Raw genomic sequence first — 13,004 nt, forward strand, 5'->3', positions numbered from 1 at the left:
CTTTTTGCTTCGGAGTGGAGGAGAGATGACTTAGTCCCGAAGTGGAGGTGAGGAAGAAGGCTTCACCGACCTGGACAGCTGTGGGTTATCTCAGAGAATAGTGTTCCCAGAGAATAGGTTCGTGCCTTGCGCAGGAAAGAATTCAAGAGTGAGTCACGGTAAAGTGAAAGCAAGTTTATTTAGAGAGATACACACTCCATAGACAGAGGGGGACCCGTCTCTCTCAGAAGGGAGAGTGGCTTAGGAGATACACGCTCCATAGGCAGAATGTGGGCTGTCTCAAAAGGGGAGAGGGAGAGGGAGAGGGAGAGGGAGAGGGACCACAAGATAAGAAGTTGTTGGTTTTTATGGACTCGGTCATTTCATACGCTAATGAGTAGGAGGGGTTATTCCAACTGTTTTGGGGCAGGGGTGGGGATTTCCAGGAATTGGGCCCCATGCACTTGTTGACCTTTTTTGCAGCCTAGGGACTGTCATGGCACCTGTGGGGGTGCCATGAGGCTCAGGGTCAAATCTTCCCCCATCTTGGTTCTAACCAGTTTGTCTTATCCCCAATTGCTGTGTCATTCTTTCAGTGGTTGTGCCCTGCCCCCTTCCCTCCTGTCTCAGTAGGCCATCTCATGGTGGGTAGGAGTCCCTCCTTCCCTCCCTCCCTCCCTCGCCGACCCAGCTCAGTGCGCTAAAAGAGCCCTCGTCTCTCCAGAACCATCATAAAAGCCTTTCTCTTCCCTTAGCCTGTGAGGCCCTAGACTCAGAAGCAATAGGACCATTGCACCACATATGTTATTCTTTTTAAACTCAAAAGTGGGCTCTTACTGTACCCATGCATTTTTACAACTTCTATTCTTAACAGTATATCCTGGTTATTTTTCTATGTGTGTATACATGGATCTGTTCTATTCTTTTTAACACAAGCGTACAGTTCCACTGTATAGCTCTAACATTAACCAACTCCATTGTGATGGACCTTTTGTATTGTTTGTAATTTTTTACTGGAAAAATAAGAATATTCTCAACATTCACTGGGGATGATCAACATTTCTTTATCTTTCCCTATGTGAAAGGCAAAAATAATATAAAAAGATTAGATCAGAGCTTATTAGATGACTTAATTATTTTTGAAGTCAACTGTCTCCATGTGTGTTTCGTGGCCTGCATGTCTTTCTTGTGGTCTCTCAGCCTCATTCTGTAACTTCCACTTCTGAATTAAGGGGCAGAGTTGGTCTACAGCTATTTTGCTGGGTGTTTTTCCTCTCAGTTGGGAGATGGACTAGGAGGGTAACTCCTAGATTTTTGACTTGAGCCACAGGCTGGATGGAGATACCATTTGATTGGAAAAGACTTGGGGGAAAGTGGCTGGAGGCAGTGGGAGGGAAGAAGTGAAAAGTTCTATTTTGGACATTTGGTTGAATGTGAGATGCCCATGAACCTTGCGCAGTGGTCAAGTCATGGAGGTTCTTCCATATGTGAGTCTGGAGCACAAGGAAGTCAACTCTTCCTTTGAGGTTGTCCTAATATAGGAGGTATTTAAAATCGAGACTGGATGAGATCACCAGAGCAGGGAATCCAGAGAGAGAGAAGAGGAGACATTTATGCAGCAGCTTGAAAGCACTGATGAATGTGCATATGAGGCAGATATGAACATAAATCCCATTGTGAAATCCTAGAGGAAGGAGGAAATAAGAAAAATAAGATATCAGCTTTTGTAATCCCTGTTTCTTCTGCCAAATTTCATATAAGGCTCATAACTGGCCAAAGAATTTATGCCTGAGCTTCAGGGAAATAAACCCTTGGAGGAAATATTTAGCTAAGATCTTGTCATCAATTTGTTTGTTATTTAGGGATTTATGATATTAGACATTGTGAATATCTCTACTAATCATATAGTATTTGTAATGCAAGTTCATTTGTGAATACACAAAATGTTTCTGATCATGTAATTCTTTTTGTACCCAGATACTTGGATACCATGAAAACATTCGATTGAAGATTGATTTGTTCTTGAAACACATTTTTCTTTCATTTTGTTATAGTCTGGTGATGAAGAGTAGTGGAAAGTATTTGAAAGTGTCCTAATATAGGAGGTATTTAAGATCATGAGACTGGATGAGATCACCAGAGCAGGGAATGATGGTTGCTTTTACCAGTGAAAGTTTTACTGTGATACTGTTTGTGAAAACATAACAGAGGACAATAGCAAATAGTAGATGGTAAGACGCCCTGAGAGAAGTTTACTCTTGTTACTAACACTGTTAACGCCGCTAACAAACCATTGAAATGAGACCTTGAAACTCAAGAAACTTAATGCAGTTAGAGCTTGTGAAAGTCCAAGTCGTGAGGGTTTTTCAGGTGCATCTGAAAGTAAAAGATGATTTAGATGGGATTTGGGCTACGTCGTATGAGTGCGTTGATTTTTGAATGTTACTATTGAGCAACCAGTTACTTAAAATCGCTACCTGTATTTCTGTTCTTTTGCCACAAGATTCTTCAGACTATCAAAAGCCTAAATCAGACCGCTGAAATTAGTAAATAAAGCAAAAGCGAGTATGATTTTTAACATAAATCAGTGGCTCCGCTACTGACAACCTAATTTTTATGCCATAAATATCAGTTAATTATCCTTTTAAAGATGAGTATCTTACCTGTATTGGAAGATTCGACCTCATTAAAACAGTGTCATTGGTAGGAAAGAGCTCTGGGAGGACCACTTCTGTGGCCCGCGGGCTGGGTGATTCTGTTCCTCTAACTTGAGCTTCCTTTGATTCCTTTCAGCAGAGGTACATTGCAGGGTTTGGGGTTTTTAGTTTTTGTTTGATTTGAGTGTGTATGTGTGTGTGTGTTTAAGGTTAAAAGGATCTTCACAAAAGTAGACAATGTTTTTAGTTTTAGTTTTTCCAATGACAAGCGTTATTAAAAGAAACTTTTGTAAAACATGAAGGCATGATACAAAACTTGAACTTAGTGAAAGCATTTGGCTGGGGCCCGAAATAAAAGAAAATGGTTTAGGTTCTTCTTCTTCCTCCTCCACAGGTATTGTTGCTCCTTCTTTTTTATAATTTAGCTTTTCTCTAGGAATACAGCACAGAGGCGGCGGTGAAAGGAGGGTGAACTTGCCTATAAAACCAGCTCAAATGCAGGATCTCAAATGAGCCCCTGACACACATTAGACTGAAGTCACTTCAAGTCACTCTCTTGGGCCTGAAGTGCTGACTGTTTTCTAACAAAATGTTTCTCCCGATGCTTTAGGTCAGGGGTTGACGAACCCCGGTCCAGGCACAGGGACCAGATCCAGCCTGTTGCCTGTTTTTGTAGCCCTTGTGAGTTAAGAATGGTTTTTGAATTTTTATATGATTGGGAAAAAAAAGAGAAAGAGAAATCATATTTTGTGGTAAGTGAATCTGACATGAAGTTCAGATTTGGCGCTTGTAAATCAGACTTTTATTGGAACAAAGCCACACATTGACATGTTATCTCCGGCTCATTCCTGCTAAAATGGGAGAGTTGAATAGCTGTCAAAGAGGCCTTATGACCTGCAAAGCCTAAGATATTTATTCTCTGGCCCTTTACAGAAGAAGTTTGCAGACTCCTGCTTCAGAAATCAGTAATGCCCCAGGCCTTACTGCAACTCCCATACATCTGCATTTAGTGGATCTTCATGAATGCATTATTAAATTTGCTTTGCTAATAGTTTCTTGAGGATTTTTGTATCAAGATAATGCTGGCCTTGCAAAATGGGTTTGGAAGTGTTCCCTCCTTTGCTTTATTTCCTTTTCATTTTTGTTCTATATGTTGGATTTTTTTTTTGCATAAATGAGGTATTTTATATGTAATTTTTTATTGGCCGTTTTTTACTAAACATGTGTCTTTGTATACACAGTTTCCATGGCTATGTTGAATTCTATCTTATGGATGAAGTATAATTTATTTAATAATTCTTTTATTATGGACTTTTGGGGTTTAGAATAAATAATGCTACATTATATGTCTTTTATACAAATATTTGTCTACATATATTCCTAGAAATATACTAACTGGGTCAAGGGATATTTTCAGGTTTGGGAGAATGTTTACCATATGCGTGTGGTAAAAACAAAGTTATTCTCCAGATAGGCTTTAAAAATGAATGCATATTTATTTCATCTCTGCCACACTTAATGTATTATTTGAATGACTGCCAATTTGCTATTTTATTTTAATGGTTGCCAATTTTAATGATTGCCAGTATGTGAAAAATATTATTTTGTTTTACACCTACTTTGTCACTAGTGAAGCTGAATATTTTATTATTATTATTATTATTTTTAGTGGAGGCACTAGGGATTGAACCCAGGACCTTGTGCATGCTAAGCATGTACTCTACCACTGAGCTATACCCTCCCCCCTGCTGAATATTTAAATATATTTATTCTTCTGTGAATTATTGTTCATATCCTTTGCCTAATTTTTTGGTAATGAGAAATCAATATTATGTTTATTTTTAAAGATTTATTTCCATAATCACTTTTTTTTTCATTTCATACAGACGTTATACCAAATTTGCATTTAGGTATTTTTGTGTGTGGTGTTTTTGACACAGTGAAGTTTTAAATGGTTATGTAGTCATTGCATTGACTTTTCCCTTTGTGATTTTTGTCCATCTGTTTTAGTTTTGTAATTCCTTTTTGCTTTGAAATTTCTTTCCAGTGCAAGAATCAGTCAAGAATTTTCCTATATATTCATTGTGCCTTAAATGATTTCATTATTTACATTTAACATATCTGTGTATAATTTATTTTGGTGTGAGGTTAATATCAAACTTGATTTTTTCCCCATGTACTTTGCCAATTTTTCTAGCAACTTATGTGGATAAACCCACATTCCTCTGTGGTTTATGATGTTTTCTTTGTATTAGAGAAAAAACTAGGTTTACCAGGATCTGTTTCAGGTCCTACTTTTGTCTTTATGGACCTGCCTGCCAACTTTTTTTGTTTTCAGATCACACTGTTTTTCAATTGTTTACTTTGTAATAACTCATAGAACAAGTTACAACCTCACCCTTCCCCATTGGTCTCTTCTCACAAAATTTCTTTTGGCTTTTTTTGGGGGAAAGAGTGGGGCAAGAAGTAGCAGGATTAGTGGTTTCTTAATCCCACTCCTTAATTAAGGCAATAAAAACATGTTATCAGAACAGTAACCTTTTTTAAAATTGCAATATGATAGTATATATTCCGTTTATTCTAACAGCTTGGTCAACTTCTCTGAAAATAAAATACAGTTTTTTTTCCAACTTTTGAATGGTTCCACATGCCTTAAGATAGTTTTCATTTTCTTTTGCCAGTTTTAGCATTTTGGATTTTATGCTATGATGATATAGTTTGGTGAACAGATTGTGTTTTGGGAATTAAAAAAATATTCCTCAATGAGTGTTTTCTGGGTGTTGTGAAATGTCTTGTTGCTGTCACTGTTTAAGTTTTAGTTCATAACCATAAACTTAACTCTGCCATCCAGAAAGACCTAGAGGGGGACAAGGAAAATATGGAACCCGAAGAAGTGCAGTGAGAACACAGAGATCATGTGGTATTGCCCGCAGGCAGGGAATAGCGGGTGCTCTCCTGAGCTACGGAAGGAATGGTCTGGTGGTTAAGATAAAATGCAAGTCAAATTGATGAGAGTTATCCACCTTGGGCAAGGGTGATTTTTTTTCCCTTTGGTCTTGCCATTCCTACCCCATACCTTTCCATGGTTTCCACAATATTCATTCCCTCTTTCACCTTGCCAAGCACCACCTGCTTGCCATTCCACCATTCTGTCTGGGCAGCGCAGATGAAAAACTTGGAACCATTCATATTGGGTCCAGCATATGCCATGGACAAGATGCCCGGACCCATATGCTTCAGGATAAAATTATCATCATCAAATTTCTCCCTTAGATGGACTTGCTGCCTTTGCCATATTGGCATATGAAGTCACCACCCTGACCTGTAAACACTGGAATAATTCTCTGAAAGCAGGAACCCTTGTAACAAATCCCTTCTCCCCAGTGCTCAGAGCATGACAGTTTTCTGCTTGTCTTTGGAACTTTGTTTGGAAACAGCTCAAAAGAGACATGGGCCAAGAGCTCGCTGGCTATGGCTGTGTCAAAAAAACCATGGTGGGTTGACCATGGCTGGGCAGTGTGTGAACCTCCGGAGGGTGTCCGTGGTGTCTGCAAGGCTGTCTTGTTCTTCTGTGTTTTCCCTAAGAGTCAAACTAGAGAGACTAGTTCTGAAAGCTATTTCTAAACCATGCTTGCATTTTATACATAGCGTTAGATACATTCATTCACGCCGCACATTTTTATAGCATCTTCAGTATGAGCCAGGCACTGCTGCTGTGGGTGCCGGAGATGCAGCAGGGAGCAAGATCAGCGTGATTGCAGCAGGGAAGACAAATACTGCCCACACAAATAAAAATATATAATGTCGTGTAGAGATACGTGCTCTCAGGGTGGGTGACACAATTTTCTGTTGTTTTAGTAATATCTCTGGCTGCGATACAGTAAGTGAATCGTAGTGCCAGTCACTAAAAACACTGGGGGAAGAGCAGATTTTGGAGCAGTGGGACTGAAGAGTTTTATTTGATCATATTATATTTGAAGTGCCTATTAGACGCCTAAGAGGAGGTGTAATTGGTGGCAGGATGATGCCTGAATCTGGAGGGCAGGACCAAGATACAACATTGGGGGAATATACGTGGGTTTAATGCCTTGGGCTTGGGCCAGATCACTCAGGGTTGTGGATTAGTGTCCTAGGACTTTGGTAACCAATAACCATGAACTTCATGGCTTAAAGCAATAGAAATTATTGTTGCTTATGGTTCTAGAGGTTAGACTTCCAAATGCAGCAGGCCTTGTCTCCTCTGGGGCCTCTAGTGGGTAAACCCTTCTTTGTTTTTTTCCAGCTTCTGATGCCTGTGAAGTGTTCCTGGACTTGGGGCCCCATCACTCCACTCTCTGCTTCCGTGTTCACGTAGCTTCCTCCTCCTCTGTCTGCCACATCTCTCTGCCTCCTTCTTACAAGGACATTGGATTAAGGGCTCATCTAGATTATCCAGGATAAACTCCTGGCAAAATTGTTAACTTAATCACAGTTTTGGCAATACAAGGTAATAGTCACTCTTTGATAAATAAAATCCATGATTTCCAGGGATTAGGAGGCAGACAGTTCTTTTGGGGGACCACTGTTCAACCCCATTCAGACAATGAGTGTGGATTGAAAGCGAGGTGGTCCCCAGACTGAGCTCCAGGGCACTGCAGAGTTCAGAGGACAGGAAGAGAACAGAGCCAGTAAAGGGAACTGAAAGGAGTCAGCGAGGTGTTCCAACAGGAGGAGGGTTGGAGTGCGGTGTCTGATGAGGAGATGTTCCAATAAGAAGATGATTAAGTGTGTGACAGGCAGCTAAGGGGTGTAGAAAATAAGGACCCAGCCTTGCTTATTAGACTTGGTAAGACTTGGTCATTGGCCACCTTGCCAAAATTGTGTTCAAAGAGTGGCCTACTTGATTCCATTGTAGTCCCCAATGCTGAATCCAACTTCCATCGGACTATTATCCTGTTTCAGCTGTAGGATCTTTGGTTGGCCAAGGACGTCAAATGTAAAAAGTTATCTGGTGATTTCTTTTTCTCCTTCTTTCTTTTTGAAGTTCTATGTGTGAGCGTGTTGTGTCAACAACCTTGTTTCTTCACACTAGTTTATGTTTATGGCAGAAACTTTGGAAATTATAACAAGAAAAAAATTAAAATGTTTTATTTAATTTTAAACTTCATTTGAAATACAGCCTTTTTTTTTTTTTTCTAGGATGCTTTGGTTTCATTGCTCTTTTTCTTTTCTTTTTTCTTTTTTTTTTTTTTTTTTTTTTGATTGGGCTCTGAGGCTTTTATATAGCAGCTACTAAGTTGAGTGATGTGATTGCCCAGCAGTAGGAAGGGACGGTGTTGTTAACAATATATCACCCCTTGACTTTTGGTTGACTTTTGGGTTTTTGGGTGCCAGTTGGCTGGGCAGTTGCCCAGTTGTTGAAGAAGAGACCTTCCCAGAAAGAGGGAGGCTATGCTGGTGAGAGGAAAGCAAATAGATCCGACCTATTTGTAGGGTATGAGAACATATTTTCAAGAGGCAGTTTGCCTTGTCTCCATGACACATTCATATGGAAAAATCCTTACCCAGAAGTTAAAAGGAAGGAAGTGGTGAAAATTCTTTAAGTTTCAGGACCCTAATAATGGAATCAGGGAACTATTAATATTATATTAATATTTTGCATCTTTATAATGCCTCCATTAAATTTGTGAAAGCTCACACTAAGAGAGAACAGTTCTCAGTTAGAATAAGTTGAAAGTAAAAGTCATCAAATTCATCCCAGTCCAAAACAGGTAAAATTGAGGTTGAGATGAGGAACACAAGGATGGCATGGAGGGTGCTGGACTGTGGCTCTCAGAATAGATTTAGGTATAAGAGCCTCCCGAGGTCCCTAGATCCCCAATTTAACACCAAAGATAGTGATAATAGACTCTGAACAGATGCTTCTCACTTTGATTTGACAGCCATCTCTGAAGAAAGGGCCCACTGAACGTATTTACTCACCAGGATTTCCTCTTGAAAATTAGGCAGAGCCAGTTCCATTTTCTCTTATTATAAATTACCTAAATTTTATGTGTAAGTCAATAGATATTGGAAAATACGGACCTCTTAAAAATGCTAAATTAATTATAGACATTCAAGACCAGTTATTAATAGGCAGGATATGCTGTTCTGGAATATCAGGTCAGTATTTTTAGGGAGCTGAGTAACACAGGGAAGAATATATCCTTATTTTATGACTCTGGAACTCAGGATCTGAACTGCTGACGTAAACTGGGATCAGCACCCTTCTGCTTTTGCCTCCTTATATTTTGCTTTGCCAAAGGTTCAGATGAGAAAACATTCTTGAAAGTGGAAATAAGAAAATTTGTTTTATATAAGCCAAATTGCTTCTTAATATGTGCTATTATACACTGAGAATGAATTTCAAAATTTGAAGTTCATTGTATTTATCTTCCAATCAAGCCAAAGTTATTGAGAATACCATATGGTTTTAGAAGATATATTTGGTGTCTTTGGGAACTTGAAGCTACTAAATCATTAACAGCTGCCAGCATGGAATAGACCAAATGTACTTGCAATTTAATTCTTTGTAGTGGGGTAGTTTGTGGATTTCCTGGTTCCACCCATCTGATGGGAAGAATAACGCACAAGCATGTTAACTGGTTGCACAGGATGAATAATTTTGCCAGAGGATATGAGATGGATGCGAGCAAAGAGAAATTGAAAAGACTGTGTCATCACCTGAAAAAAATTAAAGAGGGAAATAACATTGCCAATTGTTAAGAGTCTCATCATATGCAGGGGTTCTCAGCCTTGGTATTCTTGATATCTTGGGCCAGAAAATTCTTTGTTGTGGGGTCTATTCTGTGTATGACTTAGCAGTATCTCTGGCTTCAACCCGCCAGATGCCAGCAGCACCTTCTCCCCAGCTGTGGCAATTGGACTGTCTCCAGACAATGCTTGAATGTTCTCATGGGGGCAAACTTGCCCCTGATGCAGAACACTGGGCTAGACTACACAGGTAGCCCCCAAAGTCACACTCCAGTTATATACTCAAGTTAGAGTGGGATGAAGGGCAGGCTTCTTGAGAGCTTGTGGTTGTTGAACATGTTACTGGGATGGGGTTTCCTTCGGGAAGCATAATAATTAAGGTTTAGCTTCTGAAGTTATATTGTATTGATGAAAAGTAGATCTTTTTTTCAGTCTGGAGTTAAATGAGTATAGATAGTAAGAATATTAACCTAAATGTCCATTGACAGATGACTGGATAAAGAAGTTGTGGGATATTTACACAATGGAATACTACTCAGCCATAAAAAATAATGAAATAATGCCACTTGCAGCAACATGGATGGACCTGGAGAATGTCATTCTAAGTGAAGTAAGCCAGAAAGAGAAAGAAAAATACCATATGATATTGCTTATATGTGGAATCTAAAAAAAGAAAAAAAGAAGGCACCTAATGGACTCATCTACAAAACATAAACAAACTTGCAGACATAGTAAACAATCTTATGATTACTGGGGAGAAATGGGGTGGAAAGGGATAAATTTGGGAGTTCAAAATTTGCACATATTAACTACTATATATAACAATAGATTAAAAAAACAAATTTCTTCTGTATAGCACAGAGAACTATGTTCAATATTTGTAATGACCTTTAATGAAAAAGAATATGAAAATGCATATATGTATGTACACTTATGACTGGGACATTGTGCTCTACACCAGAGACTGACACATTGTAACTGACCATACTGCAAAAAAAAGTAGATGATTGATTGTCTTCTATTTTTCTTCCCTCCAAAGAGCCTTACAGACATATGTAGGACTGCTAAAACTAAATCTGTAGTAGGAGAACATTGGGGAACCTTCACTGGGTATGATTTTCCACTTACTTAAATTTCACTACATAGTAGAGGCTACTTGGAGACTTACAGAATCATATGGGCTTGCCTTCCTATTGAGATGAAGTGGCACTTGTGACAGAGACCGTATTCAGCTAATACCTTTGTGGTCCTCTGTGTTTCCTGGTCTCCCTATAAATTAGGTTGGGGCCATGTAACTAGTTCTGTCCGGTGAAATGTGAGCTAAACCTAACTTCTGGGCTGAGGAAGTCAAAAACCAGACTGCCTTCTCCACTCTCTCCCCTCTTGTTGTAGTGGCTTTGGGAGCCCCACCAGTTATCTGTTCTGTGAACCAAAGACCAGCTGCTCCTTTCTTCCATTGTCTCTGTTCTCCACTCTTTTTTTTCTTTTAACGGAATGTCTACTGGTTTGGTTGTTGGACTTTCTGAATCGATCCACTTAATTCCCTTTTATTTTCAATGGTCATCACTTTGTCTAGTTTTCCACTTATGGGGACCCAGCTGGAATTTGGCCGCGGAAAACAGAAAGTCCAGCTAAGACTCAAGAGCGCAGGCATCACTGTTGGTTGCCTTTCTTTGTGTTAATGATGTTCTGGTGAGAAAGCCACACGTGTGAAGTGAAAAGTCATTTGGAATGATGTTACACATGATCTAGCGACTTCTTCACTGAAGGAAGGTCAGCAGATTGGGGGAGTGTTTTTTCAGTAAGTAAAAGATGCAATGATGAAATGACAAGGGGTGACACCCGAGAGGCAGGATGGCACGTTCGTTAGGAGTGTGCCGTCTGCTTCTCAAATGCCTGGACTTGAATCCTAGTTTTGACTCTTTTTAGCTATGTGGTCTTTGGCACGTTGCTTTAGCTCCCTGGGCCTGACTTTTATCATCTGCGAAATGGAGTTCATTGTAGGTTACAAGTACGTAATGTATGGTAGCAGTTCGAATGGTACCTGCTGTGTGGCATGGAGTTCTTTTTTTTTCTTTCTTCTCCTCCTCTTCCTTCTCCTTCTGCTTTTTCTCTCCTCTTCCTCCTCCTCCTTCTTTTCTTCCTCCTTCTTCTCTCATTCTTCTTCTTGGTTGATCCTCCCTTAAAGTGCTTCTTTCATTGTAAGCGCTATTTAGATGTTTCCTGTTCCTATGTATTGGGTTGCAAATCAAACGCGTTATACCAAGCCTGAGAGCTCAAGGATACTTGGAGTTCTGTCACTAGCCTGATGTCTTTCTCACTGTATGCTCCCACAGTTAGCATGAATAAGCGAAGTGCTTCCATAGTTCCAGTTGCTTCGTCTTTCCTTCCAGGCATAGGATCACTGCTAACATAAATGGTATCTGTGGTCGAAGAGAAAGATACCCTTTCCTCTGGACAGTTAGAGATCCATGTCAGTGTGCCTGTTTGGGAAAGCAGAGCTGGCTTTCCCTCCCACACACCACCTGGGGAGGGTGCCTCTGTGCAGTGTTCAGTCTGCATGACGGTTTGGGACTCTGATGGGGGCATTACTCACGGAAGGAAATCTGGCTTGGGAAATTCAGATCTCATGCTGCAGGGTAGATTCTGTCAGTTGGATTGGATTGCTAGCAACTGCACCTGATTTCTTTGCCTTTCCTTGTTTTGCACTGAAAGGGTGAGGGCAAGGTGTTGAGCCCATCACTTGAAGGGCTTAGGGATGAGGGGGGATCCACAGATATGCTGTCAGGTTGTTAGCATATGGATGTTTGAAACCCTTGAGATTGGATGAGATCGCTTAGGTATAGTGAGTGGAGGAAGAAGGCAAATGGACTAAGGGCTGAGCCCTCGGGAGCACAAACTTTCAGAGATCGTGTGAAATATAGGAATGGGCAGAGGAGACTGAGAAGGAGAACTCCCAAAGGGAGGGGGAGAGTGAGGGTGAGTTGTCACAGAAGGTAAGAGAAGAGAGAGGGAACACCACTACACTTTGTGAGTTGCCATGGGGACCACTCAGTTGTGCACATCATGCCAGTGATTCACGACCTGTGGAAAGGCGGTGCTAGCATTTCTCTTTCCTCGCTGATCCACCTCCTGTCTTGTAGGTAAAAGCCTCCGATGCAGACGCAGGACTCTATGGCTTTGTGGAATATTCTCTTTATGCCGGATTCCAAAGCTATGAAGCGCCTCAAGCATTCCAGATCGACCCACTGGATGGGCGAATCTGCGTTTCTCAGGATATCGACAGGGAAAGAGACCCAGCCACCTATGACCTCTTAGTGAAAGCTAAAGATGGGGTAAGTCTTTATGTATGAAATTTTAAAGATACTGCAAAGTGAACCACTGTGTATACATTACAGAGTACCGAGGATTATCAATCAACAATTGGCCAATCTTGTTTCATAAATCACTACTTTTGTCCTTTGCTGGAGTCTTTGGAATCAAATATCAGACACTGTATCATTTCATCCATAAGTAATTCAATAGTATCTCTAGCAGATAATAACTTTGAAAAAACACAGCTACAATACATTAATAATAATTGTTTAATAATAGCTAAAATCCATTCCGTTTAAAATTTACTGGATTACCTAAAAA

At 40.1% G+C, this 13,004-nt stretch overlaps 1 protein-coding gene across 1 annotated transcript in view; it reads left to right on the forward strand.

Annotated features, from left to right (window-relative positions):
* Positions 1 to 13,004, forward strand: part of DCHS2 (dachsous cadherin-related 2) — a 226,263-nt gene that overhangs the window by 92,951 nt on the left and 120,308 nt on the right. The window contains exon 2 of the mRNA XM_031464355.2: positions 12,512 to 12,703. Coding sequence (XP_031320215.2) covers positions 12,512 to 12,703 — 192 coding nt within the window. The remainder of the gene's footprint in view (positions 1 to 12,511; positions 12,704 to 13,004) is intronic.

This window comes from Camelus dromedarius, chromosome 1 (genome assembly GCF_036321535.1).
Source record: "Camelus dromedarius isolate mCamDro1 chromosome 1, mCamDro1.pat, whole genome shotgun sequence".
Lineage (NCBI taxonomy): Eukaryota > Metazoa > Chordata > Mammalia > Artiodactyla > Camelidae > Camelus > Camelus dromedarius.